The sequence below is a fragment of the Erinaceus europaeus genome, chromosome 15 (assembly GCF_950295315.1).
Source record: "Erinaceus europaeus chromosome 15, mEriEur2.1, whole genome shotgun sequence".
NCBI lineage: Eukaryota > Metazoa > Chordata > Mammalia > Eulipotyphla > Erinaceidae > Erinaceus > Erinaceus europaeus.
In genome coordinates this window covers 28,250,535-28,276,222 of record NC_080176.1, presented here as the reverse complement: position 1 = coordinate 28,276,222, position 25,688 = coordinate 28,250,535, and the positions used below count along the sequence as shown (strand labels likewise).

Here is a 25,688-nt window from a genome sequence, read left to right as displayed (position 1 = left end):
GTAGGGGATTGAACCTGGAACTTTGGAGCCTCAGGCATGAGAATCTTTGTATAACCATTATGCTGTCTACCCCTGCTCCTCTGGCTTTTCTGCTGGGCCTCAGAACCCTCTGAACCCCAACACCAGGTTGATCCCTCTCTGCCTTTCCCCCGCCCTCCCCCACGCTAGGTACTGTTGTTGTCTCCTGGGTCCCTGTCCCCACCTGGCTCCCCTCAGCAGGGGTGGGAGACAGGCAGGGGTGAGAGAGGGCCTGGAGGTTGCTGAGATACAGGCAGTGGGGAGCCTAGGTGCCTCCCAGGAGTAACCAGGGGGCCCCCATCTCTCCACTGGACAGATGGCGCTTAGCTGCCTGGAGAGGGCTGGGCAGCAGGTGCTGGGTGCTGGGCTCTGTGGGGCTAATGAGGTCTGGTCACCACCCCCCATCCCCTGGCCGAAGGCAAACACAGGCACCTAGAGACCAGAGAGGAGAGGGACACAGTGACCAATGGGGCGGAGGAGTCACGTGTGCTACCCTCCTGCCAGGCCCCTGGGGGGCACCTTGGCTTTTTCTTTTTAAGTTATTTATTTATTTATTTATTTATTTATTTATTTATTATTATTATTTTTTTAATCATGTATCAGTGACCGGGCTATGGAGGCCGCGGAGGAGAAACAGCCCCCATGCATAAATCACAGAGTTGCTGTAGCCCTTTATATCCACTGGAGAGCTGCACTTACACAACAGCATCCAGTAACCACAGGGCACTGACTTGAGGTGTTGGTGTTGATCCTCTGACAGAGGATCAGAGAAGCAATCAATACCGGATTCTCTGTCCTGTTCTGATGCACTTGCTTGGCTCTGGTTTATGGTGGTGTGGGGGACTGAACTTGGGACTTCAGAGCCTCAGGCATGAGAGTCTGTTTGCACCACCATCATGCTGTCTCCCCCACCCCTATTTATTTATTTATTCATTCCCTTTTTTTGTTTTATTATTGTAGTTATTATTGCTTCACAGGCGGTGAAGCAGGTCTGCAGGTGTCTGTCTTTCTCTCCCCCTCTCTGTCTTCCCCTCCTCTCTCCATTTCTCTCTGTCCTATCCAACAGCAATGACAACAACAACAGCAATAATAACTACAACAATAAAAAATAACAAGGGCAACAAAAGGGAAAATAAATAAATATAAAAAAATTTAAAAAAAAGAAATTGAGAGTGGAAGGGAATATAGAGAGACAAAGAAGGAAAGACACCTGCAGACTTGCTTCACCTGCAGTTGGGGGCTGGGGGCTTGAACCTGGGTCCTCGCATGTGGTAACATGTGCTCAGCCAGCTGTGCCAGCACCCATCACCCTTGGGCTGGGAGCAAGGGGTGTGATCTGGCAGAGGCTGAGTCCGTATAGATAGAGCAGTAATCTCACATTGGGAGTGAGTGTGAGACAGCATAATGGTTATACAAAAAGGCTCTGAGGTCTGAGGTTCAATCCCAGCACCTCCATAAGCCAGAGCTGAGCAGGGCTCTGGCAAATAAAAGAAAGAAATGGTAGCATCAGAGGCTGAGCGGTGGCACACTGGGTTAAGCACACAGTATGAAGCTCTAGGACTCATGCAAAGATCCTGGTTCGAGCCCCCGGCTCCCCACCTGCAGTGGGGTCACTTCACAGGCGGTGAAGCAGGTCTGCAGGTGTCTGTCTTTCTCTCCCCCTCTCTGTCTTCCCCTCCTCTCTCCATTGCTCTCTTTTTATCCAATAAAATAAAATTTGAAAATCACCACAGGAGCAGTGGATTTGTAGTGCAGGCACCAAGCCCCAGCAATAACCCTGGAGGCAAAAAAAAAAAAAAAAAAACCCCAAAAAATAAACATAGCATCTCTCTGGCTGGTTTCCTAGATGACTGGAATTAAACCTGGGACGTGGAAGTCCTGTGCTTGACCACTGTGACACTTCTCCAGCCCCCAAACCCACCTTTCTTTCTCTCCCTCCCTTTCTCTCTGTCTTTCTTTCTTTTTTCTTCCATCACACTGCTCAACTCTGGCTGATGAGGATGTGGGGATTGAACCCAGGACTTTGGAGCTTCAGGCAGGAGAGTCTCTTTGCATCATCCTTATGCTGTCTCCCCCACCCAGGTCCAAGGCTTTAGCCTGCCCTGCCTGTGAGCAGGGATTGGGGGGGGGTCAGAGAAGGACCCTGGAAAGTCTCTAACCAGGGGTGAACACTCCGTCAGAGAGGTTGGGGGAGCCTGGGAGCCAGGGTGTGAGTAGAGGAATAAGCGGGTCCCAACAGGGGACACCAGGGTCTCTTCTGCGGACTAGGAATTGGTGTTGACAGATGATGGTGAAGGCTAGCATGGGGGGGGTGCTTTCTATTGCCCCTCCAGATAAGAGCCATGGAATGGACAGTGTGGAGCCAGCCCCTGCAGAAGTCTCCCTGCTCCCCTCTCCCCTGCACTGACCAACCCTCTCCCCACAGCGGCAATCTGGTCTCCCCCAAGTGGAAGAACTTCAAAGGCCTGAAGCTGCTCTGCAGAGATAAAATTCGACTCAACAACGCCATCTGGAGGGCCTGGTACACCCAGTGTGAGTCCCCCCCCCACCACCACACACACACCAGGGGCTGCTGGCCTGTGTGGGAGACCAGTCCCTGAGTCCCCACATCTTCAGGCCCCAGAGGATCTTGGGAAATGTTTTTCCCATGGGAACTCATCTCTGACATTGGCCACAGAGGGAACTGTTCCCCAAGATGACTGAGATTTGGCAGGGAGGGGGCAGTTCAAGGCCCATTCTGGGCCCCGTTTGCCAGGAGAAGAAGAATTCTGAGGGGCTGGGGGATGGCTCACCTGGTGGGGCTCACAATTTACCATTCAAGAGAACCCGGGTTCAAGCCCCCCACACCCACCCCAGCCACCACATGGGAGCACGGTGCAAAGGAGAAGTTTCATGCCTGGTGGAGTGATGCTGTGGTGTCTCTCTTCTCTCTCTTTCACTCCCTTCTTTCCCTCTCTGACCTCAATGTTTCTCACCTGCTGTCTAAAAAAAGAATCCAGAGGGGTTGGGTGGTAGCACATCGGGTTAAGGACTGGCATAAGGATCCTGGTTCGAGCCCCCGGCTCCCCACCTGCAGGGAAGTCACTTCACAGGTGGTGAGGCAGGTCTGCAGGTGTCTGTCTTTCTCTCTCCCTCTCTGTGTTCCCCTCCTCTCTCCATTTCTCTCTGTTCTATCCAACAATGATGACGATGACAATAGTAACTACAACAATAAACAATAACAAGGGCAACAAAAGGGAGTAAATAAATAAATAAATAAATAAGAGAATCCAGCAAGGGTCGTGCTGTAGCGCAGCAGGTTATGTGCAAATGGCGCAAAACTCAAGGACTGGCGTAAGGATCCCAGTTTGAGTCCCTGGCTCCCCGCCTGAAGGGAGATCGCTTCACAAGCAGTGAATCAGGTCTGCAGGTGTCTGTCTTTCTCTCCTCCTCTCTGTCGTCCCCTCCTCTCTCTATTTCCCTCTGTCCTATCCAACAATGACGACATCAATAAAAGCTATAATAACTACAATAATAAAACAGCAAGGGTAACAAAAAGGGAATAAATAAATAATTAAAAAAAAATCCAGTGGAATCAGGCAAAAACCTTGGCAGAGGGGGCCTGGGTGGTGGTGTGCGCAGGTTATCATGCAAGAACTCGGGTTCTAGTCCCCAATCCCCACATGCAGGGGAGAAGCTTCACAAATGGTGAAGTAGGGCTTCAGATCTTTTTCTCTCCCTCCCTCCTCAATCTCTCTCTGTCCTATCAAAATAAAAAATATATATATAAAAGGAAAAATGCCTACTGGGAATGGTGGATTCTTCGTGCAAGCACCAAGCCCCAGAGATAACCCTGGAGAAAAAAAAACAAAACAGAAAGAAAAGCTGGCAGCAAAAAAGAAGAGAAAAGGGCCTGAGGAGATAGCATGATGGTTTTCAAAAGACTTTCCTGCCTGAAGTTACAAAGGGCCCAGGTTTAGTCCTCAGCACCACCATCAGCCAGAGCTGAGCACTTTCTCTCTCTCTCTCTGCATCTTTCTCATTAAATTTCAAAAAATTAAAGAAAAGAAGTAAGGAAGCCAGGAAAAGAGCTCACCAGGACAGCATGCTGCTTTGCCATGTGCTTGACCGGGTTCAAGCCCGGACCGCACCTCTGTGAAGGAAGCTGTGGTTTTTCATTCTCTCTCTCTCTCTCTCTCTCTCTCTACCTAGGAAGAAAGGTAGACAGAAAGAAAAAAGGAAGGTAGAAAAGAAATGGAAATAAGGAAAGAAAGAAGGAAGAAAAGGGAGATAGAGGTGGGGCAAAGAAAGGAAGAGGTCTTAGACACAAATGGGAAACTGAGACCCCCCCATCTGGGTCTGCACCCACCTTGCACTGCAGCCCTTCCTGAACACCTGGCAGGTGCTTCATCCCACAGAGAGGTTTGGGGAAGGTGCCTAGAGAGGCCGTGGGTAGAGAGGAGGACTCCGCACCTGGTGTCACCCAGAATCTCGCAGGCAGTGTGCCCACTGGGCCGCTCGAGCCTATCTCCTCAGCTCCACAACCAGGCCAGGAGTCCTGCCTGTTCTGGCCTGCCTGGGGGAGGACAGGCCTGGCCCAGAGCTGACACTGTGGCCCTGTGAGGGGACCTTGTCCTGTGAGGCCCTGCTGCCAGATCAAAGGCTGCACAGGGCCAGGGACACTGAGCCCACAAGGAGACACACATAGTGTTCCCTGTCCTGGCCCCTTGGAGCCCATCCAGGCAGAGAACAGCCCCACCCACGTGCCCGGAAAACCTATCCACAGATGCCCTGCAGCCTCTTCTTCCTGTCTAGAATCTTCCCACCATTTCACCAAAATGCCCACTGAGAGGCCAGGTGGTAGCACACCCCACAGAGTGCACGTTACCATGTGCAAGGACCCAAGTTCAAGTCCTCAGTCCCCACCTGCAGGGGGGATGCTTCACACATGGTAAAGCAGGTCTGCAGGTGTCTCTCTTTCTCTCCTTTTCTGTCTTCCCCTCCTCTCTCAGTTTCTCTCAGTCCTATTAAATAAGATACTCTGTATCTTCTGAAAAAGAAAAGAAGGGGGGAAGAAAAAAAGAAAAATGGTCACTGGAAGCAGTGGATTCCTCATGCAACCACTGAGTCCCAGCGATAAGCCTGGTGGGGAAAAAAACACAAGGCTCTGACCTCTTTGATCTGCTTTTTTTCTTTATCCTTTTAAAATTATTTTTTAATTATATTTATGTATTGGATAGAAACCAGAAATCAAGAGGAAGGGGGAGAGAAAGAGGGAGAGAGAGGGGCCAGGAGGTGACACACCTGGTTAAGTACACATACTATCATCCACAAGGACCTGGTTTCAAACCCCCAGCCCCCACCTGCAGGGGGAAAGCTTCACAAGTGGTGAAACAGGGCTACAGGTGTCTGTCTGTCTCTCTCCCTCTCTATCCCCATTCTCTCTCAACTTCCCTCTATCCTATAAAATTAAATAGTTTTTTCATCTGTTTTTTTCTAATTTATTTATTCTCTATTATTGCCCTTGTTTTATTGTTATAGTTATTATTATTGTCATTGTCGTTGTTGGATAGGACAGAGAGAAATGGAGAGAGGAGAGGAAGACAGAGAGGGGGAGAGAAAGATAGACACCTGCAGACCTGCTTCACCGCCTGTGAAGTGACCCCCCCTGCAGGTGGGGAGCTGGGGGCTTGAACCAGGATCCTTAAGCCAGTCCTTGCGCTTTCCGCCACCTGCACTTAACTCACTGTGCTACCACCTGACTCCCTAAATAAAGTTTAAGAGAGAGGGAGAGAGAGACCTGCAGCCCTGCTTCACCACTCTCAAAGCTTTCCCTCTGCAGGTGGGGACCCAGGTTCTTTCTCATTGTAAAGTGTGCTCAACCAGGTGCGCCACCACCACTCAGCCCCCCTTTTTTTCTTTATATATATATATATATATATATATATAGAGAGAGAGAGAGAGAGAGAGAGAGAGAGAGAGAGAGAGTGGGAGAGAGAGGGAAAGGGAGAAGGACAGAGAGAGAGAGAGAGAGAGAGAGAGAGAAAGAGAGAGAGAGAGAGAAAATGAGAACCAGGGGGCCAGGCGGTAACACACCTGGTCAAGCGCACATATCTCCAAGCCCAAGGATCCGGGTTCGAGCCCCTGCTCTGCACCTGCAGGGGGAACATAAGCAATGAAACAAGTCTGCAGGTGTCTATCTCTCCCTTTCTATCTCCCCTTCCCTCTCAATTTCTCTTTGTCCTGTCATGTAAAAAAATAAAATTTAAAAAAAAAAGGAAAACTAGCTGCCAGGTGCTGTGAATTCATAGAGCCAGCATAGAGCCCCATCGATAACCCTGGAGGCAAAAGAGAGAGAGAGAACCAGATGTGATGCTGGAGACTGACTTGGAACCTCATGCTTGGGAGTCCACTGCTTTATCCACCATGCCACCTCCCAGGCCACGGCTTTTTAAAATTTTATTTCTTTATTGGGGAATTAATGTTTTACATTCAACAGTAAATACAATAGATTGTACATGCATAACCTTTCCCAGTTTTCCATATAACAATACAACCCCTACTAGGTCCTCTGTCATCCTTCTTGGATCTGTATTGTGCCCCCTCCCCTCACATCCCAGAGTCTTTTACTTTGGTGCAATACACCAATTCCAGTTCAGGTTCTACTTGTGTTTGCTCTTCTGATCTTGTTTTTCAACTTCTGCCTGAGAGTGAGATCATCCCATATTCATCCTTCTGTTTCTGACTTATTTCACTTAACATGAATTTTTCAAGGTCCATCCAAGATCGGCTGAAAATGGTGAAATCACCATTTTTTAATAGCTGAGTAATATTCCATTGTGTATATATACCACAGTTTATATGCTCAGCCACTCATCTGTTGTTAGACACCTGGGTTGCTTCCAGGTTTTGGCTATTACAAATTGTGCTGCCAAGAACATATGTGTACCACAGTTGGGTAGCTTTTTTTTTTTTTAAGATTTTTAAAAAACATTTATTTATTCCCTTTTGTTGCCCTTGTTGTTTTTTATTGTTGTAGTTATTACTGTTGTCGTTGTTGTTGGATAGGACAGAGAGAAATGGAGAGAGGAGGGGGAGACAGAGAGGGGGAGAGAAAGACACCTGCAGACCTGCTTCACCGCTTGTGAAGCAACTCCCCTGCAGGTGGGGAGCTGGGGGTTCAAACTGGGATCCTTATGGTGGTCCTTGTTGGCGCCACCTGCGCTTAACCCACTGCGTTACCACCCGATTCCCACCACAGCTTCTTTTTTTAATTATTATATCATTCTTTTTTAAAAAAATATATATATATATTTATTCATTGGACAGAGGCACCCAGAAATCGTGAGGGAAATGGGTGATAAAGAGGAAGAGAGACAGAGGGACACCTGCCACACTGCTTCACCACTTGCAAAGCTTTCCCCCTGCAGGTGAGGCTGGGGGCTCAAACTTGGGTCCTTGTGCACTGTAACTCGTGTGCTCAACCGGGTGAGCCACCTCCCAGCCCCCCTTTTTTTACCAGAATATTGCTTAGCTCTGGCTTATGGTGATGCAGGGCATTGAACCTAGGACTTCGGAGCCTTAGGCATGAGAGTCTGTTTGCATAACTATTATTCTGTCTACCCCCACCCAGCTTTTTCCTTTTCTAATATCAACCGCCAACCACTCATTCCCCTCATACCTCCTCCTCCAACCCCTTCCATTCTATCCTCCTCTTCTGTGATCACCTCAGATCTGCTGTCCACACCCACTGGCTCATTTTGATCACATTGGGTCAATTTATCTGCTTTGTTTTACTTTAACACACACACACACACACACACACACACACACACACACACCAGTGGCACACTTCAACCAACATGTGTTTATCTTCCCCTCCTGACTTATTCTGCTTCCTCAGATCCCCTCCAGCACCTTTCATCTTGCCAGAAATAGCAAAGTTTCATTCTGTTTTTTTTTTTTTCTTTTGTTGTAGCTGGATGACTTTTATTCTGTGTGTATACTCAGCCACCATATTCAGACAGCCGCTGCTGGCACGTCTGCTGTGTCCACAGCTTAGCTGTCGTGGATAACACTGAAGCAAACACCGTGGTGGGCGGCTTCCCGAGTTAATGATTTCAGATTCAGGTGGCTGCTAGTTCTATTTTTGGCTTTTGGAGGAAACTCCATACTGTTGGCAAAATTATCGCACAAATTTGCATTCCCACTAACCCTGTACCATGGTTCCTTTTCTCCACAACCCAGCCAACACACTTGTTCCTATTCTTATTCTTAATCAATTGTTTTGTTTTGTCTTTCTTTCTTTCTTTCTTTCTTTCTTTCTTTCTTTCTTTCTTTCTTTCTTTCTTTCTTTCTTTTTTTGCCTTCAGGGTTATTGCTGGGGCTCAGTGCCTGCACTACGAAGCCACTGCTCCTGGCGGCCAACTTTTTGTCCACTGTTGTTACTGTTATTGTTGCTGCTGCTGCTGTTGTTGGATAGGACAGAGAGAAATTAAGAGAGAAGAGAAAGAGAGAGAGAGACCTGCAGACCTACTTCATCGACTGTGAAACGACCACCCTGCACGTGGGGAGCTGGGGACCGGAACTGGGATCCTTATGCTTTGTACTATGTATGCTTAACCCTGTGCCCCGCAACAGATTTCTTTAATGCTGATTTTATAACCTTCCACCAAGTCTGGTACTTTTGAAACTGTCTTGTGTAAGGTTCCCTGCAGCTCTGGCAGGAAGATAGACACCGCTGAGACCCAGAGGGTGCCTCTGAGACCCTAGACCTCCACCTCAGGGTCTCAAAGCAGAGATAGGACTGGCTTCCGGTCCCAACTGGGGCCTCTACCACAACCGTCCCTGCCCAAACCTGGAAGGTGACAGCCCAGAAGGAATCAGGTTCCCCACCCCCATCTGCCTCCTCCCCACCCCAGAATCCTCATGGGCCTGCACACCTTCCTTCCCAGAGGACTTGTCTGATGCCGGTGGGGCCTGACCCACACAGGCTGTGGGCTTCCGCTGTTTGCAAGTGGCTAGAAGGAGTCCAGCATCAAAGTCCCACAGAGCTGGGAGCTGGGCTGGAGTCAAGTTTGAGCATGCCTTGGCTGTGTGACCTTGGGGACATCTTCACGCCCCCCACATCCTGGGTCCTGGCCTCAGTATGCACATCTGTGAGCTGGGAGTAACTGCAGGTCCTCTGCTGATGAACTGGCTGAGAATTTTGCACTAAGAGGGTGTCTGTTTCTCCTCACTCAGCCGGGCACATGAGGGGCCCTAACCGGGTTGGTTTCTCTCTTCTTCTTCTTTTTTTTTTTTAATTTTTTTTTAATATTTATTTTATTTATTCCCTTATGTTGCCCTTGTTGTTTTATTGTTGTATTTATTATTGTTGTTGTCGTTGTTGGATAGGACAGAGAGAAATGGAGAGAGGAGGGGAAGACAGAGAGGAGGAGAGAAAGATAGACACCTGCAGACCTGCTTCACCGCCTGTGAAGCGACTGCCCTGCAGGTGGGGAGCCGGGGTTTGAACCGGGATCCTTATGCCGGTCCTTGTGCTTTTCTCTCTTCTTATTTATTTATTTATTTATTCCCTTTTGTTGCCCTTGTTTTTTTATTATTGCGGTTACTATTGTTGTCCTCATCGTTGCAAGGAAGATAGGACAGAGAGAAATGGAGGAGGGGGAGAGAAAGATAGACACCTGCAGACCTGCTTCACTGCTTATGAAGCGACCCCCCTGCAGGTGGGGAGCCAGGGGCTCAAACCAGGATCCTTACGCCGGTCCTTGTGCTATGTGCCACCTGTGCTTAACCCGCTGCACTACCTCCCGACTCCTGGTTTCTTTCTTTTTATTTTATTTATTTTAAATTTTTATTTATTATTGGATGTAAAAAGATATTGAGAGGGGAGGGGGACATAGAGAGGGGAAGAGACAGAGAAATACTTGCAGCACTGCTTCACCACTCATGAAGCTTTCCCCTGGAGGTGGGGACAGGGACTTGAACTCGGGTCCTTGCTCACTATAATGTGGGTGCTTAACCAGGTGCACCACCTGGTTAAGCCTGGCTCCTGTTTCATTTTTACGTGACACCAGGGAATGAAACTAGGAGTTGGAGCGCCACTGAGCAGCCTCTCAGTCCTGAGACAGGTTTTTTTTTTTTTTTTCATTCTTGGTTTGAGGAAGATGGAGAAAAGTTACCACAGCAACATTACCATCCATGGAGCTTCCTCAGGACTGTGCATGGTGCTAGCATGTGGCACCCGGTATCAAAGCAGGTCCTACTGCTTAGTCATGCACGGAGTCTACTGGGGTGAACTATCAGTGACCCTTATTATTATTATCATCATCACTGTTATTACTAGTCATCGCTGGGTCTTCATTGTTCTGAGATGACAGAGACAAAGAGGTAGAGAGAGAGAGAGACAGAGAGAGAAAGAGAGAACTTCCTTCAGTGCAGTGGGGGCTGGCCTTGAAGCTGGGTCTCAAACATGACAAAATACTATCATGACATGACAACAGCATACTATCCAAGTAAGCTATTATACTCTTTTCTCCCTCTCTCTCTGCATATAGATATCTTTTTTCTTTTTCTTTTTTTCTAATACTTATTTATTCTCTTTTGTTGCCCTTGTTTTATTGATGTTATCATCACTGTTGGATAGGACAGAGAGAAATGAAGAGAGGAGGGGAAGACAGGGAAGGGGAAAGATAGACACCTGCAGACTTGCTTCACCATCTGTGAAGCGACCCCCCTGCAGGTGGGGAGCTGGGGGCTTGAACCAGGATCCTTATGCCGGCTCTTGGTCCTTGCACTTTGCGCTGCCTGTGCTTAACCCGCTGGGCTACCGCCCGACTCCCTATGTATCTTTTTTTTTTCTTTCTTGCCACCAGTGTTACTGCTGGAACTCCACACCTGCACAATTCTACTGCTCCCAGGGATTCTATTTTTAGATAGAGGGTGAATGACAGAGAGAGAGAGAGGTGGGGGGGAGAGATACCAGTGCGCTCCACTACTCCTAAAATTTCCACATGGTGGCCAGAGGCTCCAACCTGGTTCTTCGTGCATGGCACGGCATGCGCTCTACTGAAAGGGCCACCTTCCAGTGGCCATCTTACTTTTTCTTAATCATTAAAAATATGTGTTGGGAGGTGGCGCAAAGCACAAGGACCGGCATAAAGATCCCGGTTCGAACCCCGGCTCCCCACCTGCAGGGGAGTCGCTTCACAGGCGGTGAAGCAGGTCTGCAGGTGTCTGTCTTTCTCTCCTCCTCTCTGTCTTCCCCTCCCTCTCTCCATTTCTCTCTGTCCTATCCAACAACGACAACAACAATAATAACTACAACAATAAAACAACAAGGGCAACAAAAGGGAATAAATAAATAAAATAAATTTTAAAAAAATTTTTAAAAAATATGTGTTGGTGGGGCAGAGCGGCAGTGCAGCGGGTTCATTGCACGTGGTGCAAAGCGTGAGGACTGGTATACAGATCCTCCTTCAAGCCCCCGGCTCCCCACCTGCGGGGGAATCACTTCACAGGCGGTGAAGCAGGTCTGCAGGTGTCTGTCTTTCTCTCCTCCTCTCTGTCTTCCTCTCTCCATTTCTCTCTGATCTATCTGGCAACAACAACAAGGGCAACAAAAGTGGGAAAAATGGTGTCTAAGAGCGGTTGATTCCTAGTGCAGGCACTGAGCTGCAGCGATAACCCTGAAGGCAAAAAAAAAAGTGTTTTGGGGGCAGGTGGTGACGCACGTGGGTAAGTGCTCATGTTGCAATACAGAGTGACCCAGGCTACCCCGTCCCCACCTGAAGGAGGGAAGCTTCTCAAGTAGTGAAGCAGGGCTGCAAGTGTCTCTCTGTCTCTTTCCCTTTCCCTCTTGATTTCTCTCTGTCTCTATCTAGTGAATAGTAAATAACTAATATATTTGTCAGTGAGAGAGAAAGAGAGAGAGCTAGACCATCATTCTAGCACATGGAATACTAGGGATTGAATTTTGGGCCTCATGCCAATGTGCCACCTCCTGGATTACATATTGGTTTGTTTTGTTTTGTTTTGTTTTGCTATTGTTCTGATAGTAATGGCTCTTTTCTGAGCAGCAAAGACTTGAAGGTGGGTGGGCTTTCAGTAAGAGGGAGGGGTGGGGGACTGCAGAGAGAAACCAGGTTCAGCCCCTCACATGTGCTGCCTCTGAGGGCTCCTGGCCCCTGGGACTCCTCCCTTTCCTTCCTTCCTTCCTTCCTTCCTTATTTATTTAGTCACAAGGGTTATAGCTGGGACTCAGTGCTTGAAGACAACTCCACTACTCCTAGCAGTCTTTTCTCTCCATCTCTCTCTCTCTCTCTCTTTCCTGCTAGAGACAGAAATAGAGAGGAAGGGGGAGAGAGAGAGAGACACCTGCAGCCCTGCTTCACCACTTGTGGGGCTTGAACCCAGGTTCTCACACTTGGTGATGACCCCTTCCTCCCCTGGCCTGTCGCTCACTCTCCCACACCCTGAATCTCTGTTCCCTTTGGGCCCCTGGGTGCTGCCTACTCCACCCCAGCCATGGGGGCTCTTGCTCCATGGGGGCCTTCTGTAATCCTGTTCCCAGGCTGTGAGCTCCAGTCCCAGAACTTACCCTGCAGGTGCCAAGGGCTACATGAGCAAGTGGCCCAGGACTTGGGGTGCTGGCTTGGGGTCCTGGGCAGCTGGGTTAGACTTGCTTGGCTCTGCTTGGGTGGAGTGCAGGCTGTTCAAACCCAGCCTCTTGGGGTTCATTTTCCCTTCTGGGGGATCTGGGGCAGGTGCTCCCTACTGCCCCCTTCTTTGACCCTGTGCATCCTTTGCCTATATGAGGCTCAGAGTTCAAATTCTGGCAGCACGTGGGAGGAATTACAGCATTGGGAGAAGCTCTGGTGCCTGGGGAGATCCAAACTAGGGGAGGAGGGAATGGTGGGTGGTCTGGAGTGGTTCTTTGAGAGTAGGCAGTGCCAACCACCTTCCAAGCCAGCCCTTCAGTCAGTTATGCCTACACACTTTCCAAACTCCCGGGCAGTTCCTTTCACAGAGCCTTGGGGAAGTGGGCTAGAGCAGACAGGAGGGCTTCCTGGAGGTGGTGGCATGTAATCCAAGCATCAAATGCCAGGCAGGATCTCACGATGAGGTACCTGTGCTCCTGCCTCCTGGGGGTGGCAGATCCAACAGCCGCCTCCACCTCCTGTCCCCTGCCCTGTCCCCTTCCTCAGATGTGGAGCGACGGAAGAGTCCGGTGTGTGGCTTCGTGACCCCCTTGCAAGGGCCTGAGGCAGATGAGCACCGCAAACCTGAGGTATCTGGGGCCTTAGGGGCACAGGACGGGCTTGGGGGGGGCCTGAGGTGGTGGCCCCCCTGCCCTAATTGTTGAGCCCCACCCTCCATCCTTGCACCCTTCAGGCCGTGGTCCTGGAGGGGAATTACTGGAAGCGGCGCATCGAGGTGGTGATGCGTGAATACCACAAGTGGCGCATCTACTACAAGAAGCGGGTTAGTGGGACACAGGGGTGAGCGTACACCCCCAAACCTCCGCCCGGGCCCCCCCACCCCCCCCACCCCCCGCTCCTGGCCCTGGTCATTCAGACCTAAGCAACAGCGCCACCGTGTGGCCACAGGATGCACTGCAGCCTGCTGATCTGGGGGGAGCCTTGATTAGGGGAGTCCTTGGTGGGGTCGAGGGATCCAGTACCCACCTCTGTGTGTTCCCGCAGCTTCGTAAATCCAGCAGGGAAGGAGATCTCCTGGCCCCGAAGCAGGTGGGTGTTCTAGGGGTGGGTCAAAAAATTAGGATGTTGGGAGTTGGGCGGTAGAGCAACGGGTTAAGCGAATGTGGTGCAAAGCGCAAGGACTGGCACATCTAGCCCCCGGCTCCCCACCTGCAGGGGAGTCGCTTCACAGGCTGTGAAGCAGGTCTGCAGGTGTCTTTCTTTCCCCCTCTCTGTCTTTCCCTCCTCTCTCCATTTCTCTCTGTCCTATCTAACAATGACGACATCAGTAACAACAACAATAATAACTATAAAAACAGTAAAAAAAAAAAAAAAAAAGGGCAACGAAAGGGAAAATAAATAAATAAATCAGGATGTGTGTGTGGGGAGGAGGGGGGTGGCTCAGAGTGGGACCCCCAAAGGACCAGGCATGGAAAGCTGTGCTCTGGTTGGTTGAATCATTGAGCCCCTTCTTCTCATTTGAGGGGGGGAGGGTGGTCAAGCCTTTTGATTGACTGAACTAATAGAACAGAGGATTCTAGAATTGGGGTTCCATTTGGGAGACTATAGGGAGAAAGAAGGGGAGCCCGGAGTCTTTTTTTTTCTTTCTGCCTTCAAGGTTATCGCTGGGACTCGGTGCTGGCACTATAAATCCATTGCTTCTGTGATATATATAATATGACAGAGAGAAATGGAGAGAGGAGGGGAAGACAGGGGGAGAGACAGATAGACACCTGCAGACCTGCTTCACTGCTTGTGAAGCAACCCCCCCTGCAGGTGGGGAGCCAGGGGCTCAAACCAGGATCCTTAAGCCAGTCCTTGCACTTCATACTATGTGTGCTTAACCCAGTGCACCACTTTGTGGCCCCCAGGAGCCTGGAGTCTTTATCAAGCCTATCTCCTGGGGCGTTCTGGGGGGGGGACTCTGGGACTCCAGGCTACACAGTGGGGCTCCCAGGAGAGGTGAGGATGGGGTGGGGGGCGCTGGGGATCAGAGGTGATGCTGTGTGTCCCCAGGTGCAGGAGGGGTGGCCCGCGCGGGAGCGATGGTGCGAGCAGCTCTTCTCCAGTGTGGTGCCCGTGCTGCTGGGGGGCTCCGAGGAGGACCCGGGGGGCCACCAGCTGGACCTCGACAGCTTCCTGTCCGACATCTCTGACACGCTCTTCACCATGACACAGCCCAGCCCCTCAGCCCTGCAGCTGCCCCCCGAGGACGGTGAGGGGACCCCCCCAATCCTGGGGAGGCCTGAGAGGATGGCCTGGCTCCACCCCACCATATCTCCTGAGCTTCCGTGTTCCCTCCAGCCTACGTGGGCAATGCTGACATGATCCAGCCGGACCTGACACCCCTGCAGCCCAGCCTGGATGACTTCATGGAGATCTCAGGTGGGTGGGGTGAGGGTCAGGCCAGGGATGTGGGGACAGGCTCTTCCAGGCTTCTCTTTGCAGCCCCTTGGGGCACAGCTGGCATATTTTCAGGTGACAGCAGGGCCTGGCAGGGACACTGGAGCTGAGGCTCTGGGACTCACAGGACACAGGCATTTTGATTGTTTGTGCCTGCCCGTTTATATAATCTATTTTCTTTTATAATATTTGTATTCATTAATGTTATTTATATTTATATTATTTTCCCTTTTGTTGCCCTTGTCGTTATTGTTGTTGTTAATGTTATTTATTTATTTATTCATTTTTACCAGAGCTCTGCTCAGCTTTGGTTGATGGTGGTGCTGGGGATTGAGCCTGTGACCTTAGAGCCTCAGGCACAAAAGTCTCTTTGTATCACCATTATGCTGTCTCCTCCACCCTGTACTCTTTTTTTTTTTTTTTTTTAATGGAGTGGAGAGTGGAGGGATCAAACATGTGATCTGCAAAGCCACTTCCCTGGTCCACATTTCATTTATTTTACCTTACTTTATTTTAACAAGAAAGAGAACCCAGACCACTGCTCAGGTCTGGTTGGTAGTGGTGCTGGGGATTGAACCTGAGAACCTGAAACCTCAGATATGAGGGTTTTCTTTCTTTCTTTCCTTTTTTTTTTTTTTTTTTTTTTTTTTTGCAGAATAATGTGCTATCTCCCTACCCCTTACTTTATTTATTTTTTTCTTTTTTACCAGAGCACTATTCAGCTCTGGCTTGTGGTGGTGCAGGGGATTGAACCTGGGACTGTGGAGCCTAGGCATGAGTGTCTGTTTGCATAGACATTATGCTTTCTACCCCTGCCCCCCCTTAAAAAATTTTTTTTATTATCTTTATTTATTGGATAGAGACAGCCAGAAATCAAGAAGGAGGGGGGTGATAGGAAGAGAGACAGAGGGACACGTGCAGCCCTGCTTCATCACTCATAAAGCTTTCCCCCTGCAGGTGGGGACCAGGGGCTCGAACCTTGGTCCTTGCGCATTGTAATACATGCACTCAACCAGGTGCACCACCTCCTGGCCCCTCCCTTTTTAATGTTTTATTTATTTCCTGTGAGACAGAAGCAGCTCAAGGGGGAGCATGGTAGATAAAGGGTTGGACTCTCAGACATGAGGTTCTGAGTTCAGAGTGATGCTCAGGTGCTGTCTATCTGTCTCTCTCTCATTAATTAATAAATCTTTAAAAGAAGGGGGCTGGGTGGTATAGCACAGTGGGTTAAGCGCACTTGGCACAAAGCGCAAGGAGCAGCGTAAGGATCCCGGTTCGAGCCCCTGGCTCTCCACCTGCAGGGGAGTCGCTTCACGAGTGGTGAAGCAGGACTGCAGGTGTCTATCTTTCTCTCCCCCCTCTCTGTCTTCCCCTCCTCTCTCCATTTCTCTGTGTCATATCTAACAACAATGACAGCAATAATATTAACAATAACAATGATAGAGAACAAGGGCAACAAAAGGGAAAAAATGGCCCCCAGGAGCAGTGGATTCATAGTGCTGACACCGAGCCCCAGAAGAGGGGCCAGACAGTGGTGCACCTGGTTTAGTGCACACATTACAGTGTACAAGGACCTGGGTTCAAGCTCCTGGTCTCCAACTGCAGGGGGAAAGCTTTACAAGTGGTGAAGCAGGGCTGCAGGTGTCTCTCTCTTTCCTTCTCTATTTCCCCCTCCCTTCTCAATTCCTCTCTGTCTCTATCCAATAATAAATAAATAACCAGCTGTGCTACTGCCCAACCCGCAGGATGTATTTATTTATTAGTGAAAGAGAAAGAGAGAGAGAGAAAGGAACGAGAGAGAGAGAGAGAGAAGGGAACCAGAGCATCACTTTGACACATGCAGTGTTGGGGATTGAACTCAGGGCCTCATGCCTGAAGTCCAGAGCTGCTGCTCCTAAGACACTGTAAAGCACTCTGTAAGCAGTGTGCTTCCCTGACATCACTGGCTTCCTGTGCACATCCAGAGACTCTCAGAGGACAGGGTCACTCCTGTCATTACACTTCACTCCTTGCTTTCTGCTCTTGCTGGAGGTGTCAGCTCTGGTACCCACACACTTAGTACACACCAGAGCCCCTGCAGGGTCCTGAGCCTGTCAGTCAAGAGGAGGGGAGGGGCCTAATGAGGGGAATGAGGAACCACCCCCAGCCCTGGGAGCTCAGACTGGCCATGGCGGGGCCCTGGGAGCAGGAGGGGCTGGACACACAGGCCTGGACCTCAGGTAGGAACCCCACTGAGTGCCCGGTCCCAGACCCCAGGTCCCAGTCCAAGACAGAGGCAGCCTCTGAAGGGGTAAGGTTCTGGGGTCCTCACCATGGCTGGGGTTAAGAGAACCTTGCTTGAGAGGAGGAGGCCCACGCAGTGGGTGAGTGGGAGGTAGAGCAGGGAGGGCTTCCTGGTGGGGGCGAAGAGCCTGAGGGACTACTCCAGACAGCTGGGGGGCTGGCAGGTGGGCAGGCGATGGTGGGGACACAGAGGGAGTACTGGCAGGCGGGTTGCTGGGTGGACACATGTGCCTGGAGTAGGGTCGGGTTCTGGGGGGGTTGACATGGGTGACCACAGGTCCCTGAAACCCAGGCCACTTAGTAGAGGAAGGGGGGCCTCAAGACATTTCTGTGATGTGGCTGGGAGCTCACATGGACCCACACTCAGATACCACACACACTCACTACACACATTCTCATACACACACACACACACACACACACACACACACACACACACACACACCTCCAGTCAGGGCAGGTACCCACAGACAGCCTCACACAGCAGGACAGACCCAAGAGACAGACAGACAGACAGATGCCCCTGAGGACAATCTGAGGAAAAAAGCAGCTGCCTGGGATGCACCCCCAGCACTGAGGCTGGGGGTCTCTGCTCTCCACTAGGGCTCACTGAAGAGACTCAGGAGAAAGGTCTCCCCGCTGTGGGCTGGTCGGGGGCACTGGGGCTGTGTGTGGCACTGGCCAGACTGAGGCTGGGTGCTGCGGGGCCCGGGTCAGAGAAAGGTGCCCGAGAGGGAGCGGCGGGCAGGCGGCGGGGATGTGGTCAGGCCACGGGCAGCTGCTTCCCAAAACCAGAATAGCCCAGGCCTTACACAACCGCACCCCCAAACTGCCCACTGCCACTGGCTTCTCAGCACCCCCACTCAGTGCCTTGACATCACCCCCAGGCCCTGCACCCCACTCCAGGGTGCTACCCTTCAGCCCTCCCCCACCCATCAAACCCCACTGACCTCTGTCCCCCCCCTCACCCCTGAGTCACCCCTGGCCCGCCCCTTCCCAGACTGCCTCCCTGCACCCCACCCTTTTCTTCCCTGTCTACCAATGTGTCACCAGCAGGAGCAGATTAAGGGTGTCCCAGACCCGTGGATGGGAGCACCCCCCCAAGCGCAAGTGTGGGGGTCTGTAGGAGGGCTGCTTCTTGGGGTGTCTGCATACCCCCGCCCCCTCCCGTCTCCCTCAACCCTACTGCCGCTTCCCCTGGGTGAGGCATAAACTCTGTCTGTTTCACAACCTCCTGTGGACCCCCACCCTCGAGTCCCCACCCTACCACCCACCTAGCTCCCCACCCCCCCCCCCAGCCCTGATGGAGGTGCCTCCTGTCTGATTCACAGACTTTTTCTCCAACTATCGCCCACCCCCTACACCCGGGCCCACGAACTTTCCAGAGCCCCCCAGCTTTGGCCCAATGGCCAACCCCAGCTTCAGCGGAGGGATCCTGGGCTCCCAGGTGCCCACTGCTTCTTCAGGCGAGACCCCCATCCCAGGGCACAGCCGCCTGCAGGTGAGCCTGGGGACCAGCTGAAGGGCTCCGCTCAGGTTGGGGAACAGAGCTGGGCGAGGAGGCTGAGGGGGACAGGGAGAGGTCAGGGGGAACACAGAGCAGGACTTCACTCAGGGCTGGTGGCCAAAGAAGGCTTCCTGGAGGAGGAGGAGGACTTGGGACCTTAGTGATCAGGTGGAGTTTGGATGAAAGAGACCAAGCCAGAGGCCTAGCTCATGGGGGCAGAAAGGTGTGTGTGTGTGTGTGTGTGTGTGTGTGTGTGTGTGTGTGTGTGTGTGTGTTTAGGTGGAGGGAAGGATCCTGGGTGTCTGGGGGTGAATGGTAGGTTCACACTTGGGGGGTTGGTGGAGAGGAAGGTAGATGAGTGGGTTTGAAGGGGGGAGAGCAGGTTGTGAGGGGGGCAGTGGATGGAAGAGAAAGTTTCTAATGAGTGAAGGTTGGCACTTTCTCAGACTGTCTCTTCTGCTCCCTGTATTGGGGTTTGGATGGGGGGCAGCCCAGTCAGCCTACTCTCTCCCGACACCCCCCAGGGCTGCCTGGGGGTCCCCTCCTCAGGCCATCCCTTTCTGTGCCCCACCCCCTAGGCTCAGAGCAGCTGCCCTGCCCCCCTGGACACCAGCACCTTCCTGAGCCCCGACTTCCTCCTCTCTGAAGACCCCAAGTCCAAGCTCCCAACCCCAGCTGCACCACCACCCTTCCTCCCATTCCCAACCCCAGCCAAGGGGCCCGGCCTGGAGTCCTGTCCCCCAACCCCCTTCCCACCTCTACTGCTGCCCCCCACTTTGCTGCCCGAGGAGCCTGTCTTTGCCCCCAGATTCCCCTTTCCTGCTGCCCCCCTAGACCCAGGAGTGGCCCCGCTGCCAGCCCCAGCTGCCTTCCCCCCCACCCCACAGCCCAGCCCTGCCCGCTTCTCCCTGGACCTAGTGCCCCCAGGGTACCCTGAATCCCCACTCCGGCCTCACTTTGCAGTGCCCCAGGGCCTGCAGCCCAGAGGCAAACCCCCCACCCCATCCCACAACGGGCAGAAGCTCAGCCCCCCTAGTTTGGCCCCTGCTTCTGGGGCCAGCAACCCCTGCCTCACACAGCTACTGACGGCAGGTGAGTGGGGTCCCCTGCCTTGCACAGAGAAGGGGGGCTGGTGTGGAGGGTAGAAACAGAGGGGGTACAGGTGAGAGGGAAAAGGACATGATCCAGAACCCAGGATTGGGGAACAGGAGGAGTCTGAGGCGTGGGGTCTCAGAGGGTGTCGGGATGCAGTGAACCCCAGACCCTCACATTCTCTCTGTGCACAGCCAAGCCGGAGCAAGCCCTGGAACCCCCACTCCTGTCCCGCACCCTCCACCGGCCCCCAGGGTCCCTGGTAAGATGGCAGGCACTGTGGGGGTGACCTTGAGGCGGGACTAGCCCCCAACTCTTCGCCCTTCTTCTCCTCCCAGCAGAAACCGGTCCCTGAGTTCCAGTGTGCCTTCTTTCCCCCGGGTCCAGCCCCCGTGCCACCCCGGCCTCCCCCAGGCCAGGCGACACTGGCCCCACCCAGACCCCACATGATCCCCAAGTCAGAGCGTCTGTCCCCACCAGTGCCCAGCGGTAAAGGGGGCTGCAAAGAAGGGGGCTGGGTTGGAGGGAGAGGTGGGGAGGAGGGGGGCTGTGACAGGACCCCGTTCCCTGTGTTGGTCTGTCTGTGCGTCTGTCTGTTCGTGACACAGGTGGTGAGCGGCGGCTGTCCGGGGAAGTCACTCCGGCCCCGGGTCTGGGGGCTCTGAACGTGCATGTGTCTCCCCCTCACCCCATGCTAAGCCGGGGCCGCCCAGACAGCAGCAAGGTGGGGCCCACCCTGCCACTCCACACCCCACCCCCCAGGCCCCCTTGCCAGACCCCTTTCCCGGGCTCACTCCGTTGTCTGGCCCCCCAAGACGGAGACTCGGCGCATAACGCACATCTCTGCGGAGCAGAAACGACGTTTCAACATCAAATTGGGCTTCGACACCCTGCACGGGCTGGTGGGCACACTTAGCGCCCAGCCCAGCCTCAAGGTGGGCCCCCAGGGAGCCCCCAGTACCCCTAAAACATGGGGCAGTCCAGGGAGCCACAGATCTGGCTGGCAGCGAGCCCTGCCCACAGGAATGCAAACCTGGGAGTCTCTGCTCTGACCAACTGGTCCTAGGGAGCCCGGCACCCACACCCTCTGGGCTCCCGCAGGTGAGCAAAGCCACGACGCTTCAAAAGACGGCGGAGTACATCGCCATGCTACAGCAAGAGCGTGCGGCCATGCAGGAGGAGGCCCAGCGGCTGCGTGGGCAGGTGGAGGAACTCAACGCTGCCATCAGGTGGGAGGCCAGGGGGCGTGCTCCCAGGGCCGCAACTCCAGAGGGGGGGATCTTCCAAGCCTGATCCACCATCCCTGCCAGCCTGTGCCAGCAGCAGCTGCCCGCCACCGGCGTGCCCATTACACACCAGCGCTTTGACCAGATGCGGGATATGTTCGATGACTATGTCCGCACACGCACGCAGCATAACTGGAAGTTCTGGGTCGTATCCTCCCAGCAGCACCCCCCCCCCAAAGCAACTGGGAACAGAGAGGAATGCAGGAAGCAGGTCCTGGGTGAGGGGACAGTCCCCTGGGCAGTTTGGAAGGGAGCTTGAGACGTGAAGTGACTCTTCCATTTTTAAATTTATTTTATTAGTTGTTTTCTTTTACTGGATAGAGACCAGAGAGAAATTGAGAAAGAAGGTGAGCCAGAGGGACACCTACAGCACTGCTTCCCCACTCTCAAAGCTTCCCCTCTGCAGGTGGGGACTGGGGACTTGAACCTGGGTACTTATGCGTGGTAACACGAGTGCTTAACCAGGTGCACCACCATCCAGGCTCTTTCTTTCTTTTTAAAAAAATATTTGTTCCCTTTTGTTGCCCTTGTTGTTTTATTGTTGTAGTTATTATTGTTGTCGCTTTTGGATAGGACAGAGGGAAATGGAGAGAGGAGGGGAAGACAGAGAGGGGGAGAGAAAGACAGACACCTGCAGACCTGCTTCACCGCCTCTGAAGCAACTCCTCTGCAGGTGGGGAGCTGGGGATCTTTATGCTGGTCCTTGCACTTTGTGCCACCTGCACTTAACCCACTGCACTACCGCCTGACTCCTGCTCTTTTTTTTTTTTTTGCCCCCAGGATTATCACTGGGGCTCAGTGCCTGCACTCCGAATCCACTGCTCCTGGAGGCTCTTTTTTCCCCATTTTTGTTGTCCTTGTAATTATTGTTATTGTTGTCATTGCTGGTGTTGTTGTTGGATAGGACAGAAAGAAATCGAGAGAAGAGGGGAAGACAGAAAGGGAGAGAAAGACAGACACCCGCAGACCTGCTTCACCACTCATGAAGTGACCCTCCTGCAGGTGGGGAGCTGGGGGCTCGAACCAAAATCCTTGCACAGGTTCTTGCACTTTGCACTATGTGTGCTTAACCTGGTGCTCAGGCCCCCAGGCTCTTTCTTTTTTCCCCCACTATTTATCTAGTAATGAGAGAGAGAGAACCAGAGCATCATTCTAGTACATGCAGTGCCAGTGATTGAACTTGGGGCTTGAGAGTTTAATGCTTTATTCACCATGTCACCTCCCAGGCCCTGAGACATGAAATCTCCATTTATTTATTTAAATTGGGGGATAGAGTGGTGCACTAGGTTAAGCACATACATTACAGGATTTGAGCTCCCACTTCCCACCTGCAGGGGGAAGCTTCATGAGCAGTGAAGTATGTCTGCAGGTATTTCTCTTTCTCTCTCCCTCTCTCTTTCAATTTCTTCCCCTCCCCTTTCAATTCCTCCCTGTCCTAGTCAATAAAAAAAAAAAAGTAGAAAAAAAAATGGCCACTGGGAGTACTAAATTCAGTACAGCCCAGTGATACTATTGGAACAGAGACAGAGAGAAGTCAAAAGGGAAAGGGGAGATAGAGAGGGAGAGGGGCCAGAAGGTGGTGCACCTGGTTAAGTGCTCACATTACAGTGCTCAAGGATGTAGGTTCTCATGCCTGAGGCTCCGTGGTCACAGGTTCAATCCCCAGCACCACTATAAGCCAGAGCTGAGCAGGGCAGTTGTTAAAAAAAAAAAAAAAGGAGTCGGGTGGTACTGCAGCGGGTTAAGCACAGGTGGTGCAAAGCACAAGGACCAGAGTAAGGATCCCGGTTCGAGTCCCCGGCTCCCCACCTGCAGGGGAGTCGCTTCACAAGCGGTGAAGCAGGTCTGCAGGTGTCTACCTTTCTCTCCCCCTCTGTCTTCCCCTCCTCTCTCTATTTCTCTGTCCTATCCAACAACAATAATAACTACAACAATAAAACAACAAGGGCAACAAAAGGAAATAAATATTTAAAAATATATTGTTAAAAAAAAAAAGACAAGAAGAGAAAGGAAACCCAGGGAGGGGGACAGTGTGTCCCAGAGTAGCTAGCCACCTGGGCATCTCTTGGCTGGGGCTCCACAGTGGCCCGTCCCCTCCCCTGACTGGGACCCGATAGAGATTTTCATGGCATGGCGGTGAGCGTGGGCTGGCCAGCAGGCTTGCTCCTTGACCTGGCCACAGTTCAGCGTCATCATCCGGCCTCTGTTCGAGTCCTTCAATGGGATGGTGTCCACTGCCAGCCTGCAGAGCCTCCAGCAGACGTCGCTGGCCTGGCTGGACCAGTACTGCTCGCTGCCTGTTCTCCGGCCAAGTACGTGAGCCCTGAGGGCCCAAGGGGCATAGGGATTCACTGCATTCACCCCACCTTCCACCCCATTGTGCCCCCTGGCTGGTGCCCCAGGACCCTAGCCAATCACAAAGGTCCCAAGAGGGGCTGACAGTCATGCCAACTTCCACAAGGAGCCAAAAGCTTTCCCATAGGTCTTGCCAAAAAGGGTGATGCTTGACTTCGGGTGAATCGGATGGAGGCCGGAGCTATCCTTTGAGAAGACAGTGGGGGGCGGGGGGCTGGATGCAGGGGCCGCAGGGAGGGGTCTGAGACCTTCCCATCTTCCCTCCCTCGGCACTGGGGTTCCCCAGACTTTCTCCTAGAGCAGAGCTGGTCTCCACATAGTGCTGGGAGATGAATTCATAACTTTGTGTGTGTATAATATAACTGAGCAGTTTTCGTCTTTTTCCTCTTTAATATTAATTTATTACACATGAGAGATTCACATGAGACAGAGAGGACAGGTAAGCCAGAACACCACTCTGGTACAAGCTGTGTCTGAGATCAAACTGGGCACCTCAGACATGAAAGTCCTGTGCTGTACCAGTTGAGCTATTTCCCCAGCTCAATTTTTTTTTTTTGCCTCCAGGGTTATTGCTGAGGCTTGGTGCCGGCACTACAAATCCACTGCTCCTGACAGCCATTCTCCCCCACCCACTTTATTGGGACAGAGAAATTGAGAGAGGAGGAGAAGATAGAGAGGGAGAGAGAAAGATACACACCTACAGACCTGCTTCACTACTTCTGAAATGCCACCCCACCCCGGAGGTGGGAAGCAGGGGAGGTGGGCCCTAACCTGGATCCTTGCACTTCATACTATGTGCTCTTAACCCAGTGCGTCACGGCTTGTCCCTCCTCCCTCTTCTAATACTTTATTTTAATGGGGAGGGGGATGCAGAGCCCTGCTCAGCTATGGCTAATGGTGGTGCTAGGGATTGAACCTTGGACTTCAGAGCCTCGGGCATGAAAGTCTTTTTGCATCACCATTAGGCCACCACCCCTGCCCATCCTCATTATTGTTTTAAAAGGACAAGACCAGCAGGACCAGAGAACTAGCTCACCAGGTAGGGTGCATGCTTAGCTATGCACGCAGCTCAGGTTCAAACCCTGGCACCGCATGGGAGTGCAACGTGCTCCTGAGGGAAGCTCCAGGGCTATGATGTCCCCTCCTTTTCTCTCTGAGTAACAGAGTGGCCTGGAAGCACTGGGGAGCTTGAGCATTCCAGGCTCTGGCTCTGCAGAACAAATAAACCTTTTCCAAGGTCTGTTTCAGCACACTGACTGCTGGAGTTAAATTAGCCCAAGCTGACCTGCCCCACCTGGCCCCAGGGCCGCACAGACCTGCCCTATCCTCTTGGGACCTTAGCCCCAGCAGACACCTGTCTCTCTGTGTCTCCCCAGCTGTCCTGAACTCCCTCCGCCAGCTCAGCACCTCCACCAGCATCTTGTCGGACCCCAGCTGCATCCCCGAGCAGGCCGCGAGGGCCGTTATGGAGGGCAAACCCTTATAATGCCACCTGCACCTGTCTGTGGCTCTCTGGGTGGGACTCCAGGGATGACTTCGGGGTACGCCCCTGCTGCTGCGGGCCCAGCTGTCCCTTTTTCCTGGGATCCACTCTGGGCCCGGGTCACTGCTCACCTCTCCAGGAGCTAGGAAGAGAAGGAGCTCCTGGCCAGCAAGCAACACTGGGGACCCCCTACTGGCTGTGGGACCCCTACCTTCCTGACTACAAAGTGGCATGAGAGAACCATGACCGGAAAACAACCCCCAACCTTAGCAGCGATGACAATTGGGGGGGGGGTGGTAAGCTACAACTCAAGGAATCTTCTGGAATGAGAGGACAATCTTGTTTCCCATGGGTCTGTTTCTGGGCAGAAACGCAGGAAAGGTTCTGCTCCTTCATGGGTAGCTTTTGGGGGAGGTGGGCAGGGGGAGCCTCCCTTGGAGTGGGAGGACTGACCCAGGAACCATCAGGGCAGGTCGTTCTTGTGTGTGAGTGGGTAGCTCTCGTGCGTGTTGTGTATGTGTGTGTGTGTGTGTATGTATTTTGTAAAGAATTCTTGACCAATAAAAACAAAACAAAACCCA

At 52.3% G+C, this 25,688-nt stretch overlaps 1 protein-coding gene and 1 non-coding gene across 5 annotated transcripts in view; one reads left to right on the top strand and one right to left on the bottom strand.

Annotated features, from left to right (window-relative positions):
* MLXIPL (MLX interacting protein like) overlaps window positions 1-25,688 on the top strand; it is a 31,885-nt gene extending 6,197 nt beyond the window's left edge. Inside the window, exons 2-17 of one of the 4 annotated variants that reach the window (XM_016185961.2) lie at window positions 2,444-2,550; window positions 13,206-13,288; window positions 13,393-13,482; window positions 13,704-13,748; window positions 14,715-14,913; window positions 15,003-15,083; window positions 18,716-18,885; window positions 19,470-19,983; window positions 20,178-20,245; window positions 20,325-20,472; window positions 20,592-20,707; window positions 20,799-20,918; window positions 21,085-21,212; window positions 21,294-21,417; window positions 23,452-23,581; window positions 25,001-25,688. In XM_016185961.2, coding sequence (XP_016041447.1) covers window positions 2,444-2,550; window positions 13,206-13,288; window positions 13,393-13,482; window positions 13,704-13,748; window positions 14,715-14,913; window positions 15,003-15,083; window positions 18,716-18,885; window positions 19,470-19,983; window positions 20,178-20,245; window positions 20,325-20,472; window positions 20,592-20,707; window positions 20,799-20,918; window positions 21,085-21,212; window positions 21,294-21,417; window positions 23,452-23,581; window positions 25,001-25,110 — 2,233 coding nt within the window. In that variant the 3' untranslated portion in view covers window positions 25,111-25,688. Of the gene's footprint in view, window positions 1-2,443; window positions 2,551-13,205; window positions 13,289-13,392; window positions 13,483-13,703; window positions 13,749-14,714; window positions 14,914-15,002; window positions 15,084-18,715; window positions 18,886-19,469; window positions 19,984-20,177; window positions 20,246-20,321; window positions 20,473-20,591; window positions 20,708-20,798; window positions 20,919-21,084; window positions 21,213-21,293; window positions 21,418-23,451; window positions 23,582-25,000 lie in introns of all 4 variants that reach the window. The other 3 variants (XM_007518006.3, XM_060173489.1, XM_060173491.1) reach the window with 3 other exon arrangements.
* Window positions 611-743, bottom strand: LOC132533280 (small nucleolar RNA SNORA84). The gene has a single exon (XR_009545173.1). It is a non-coding gene; the product is annotated as a small nucleolar RNA SNORA84 (small nucleolar RNA).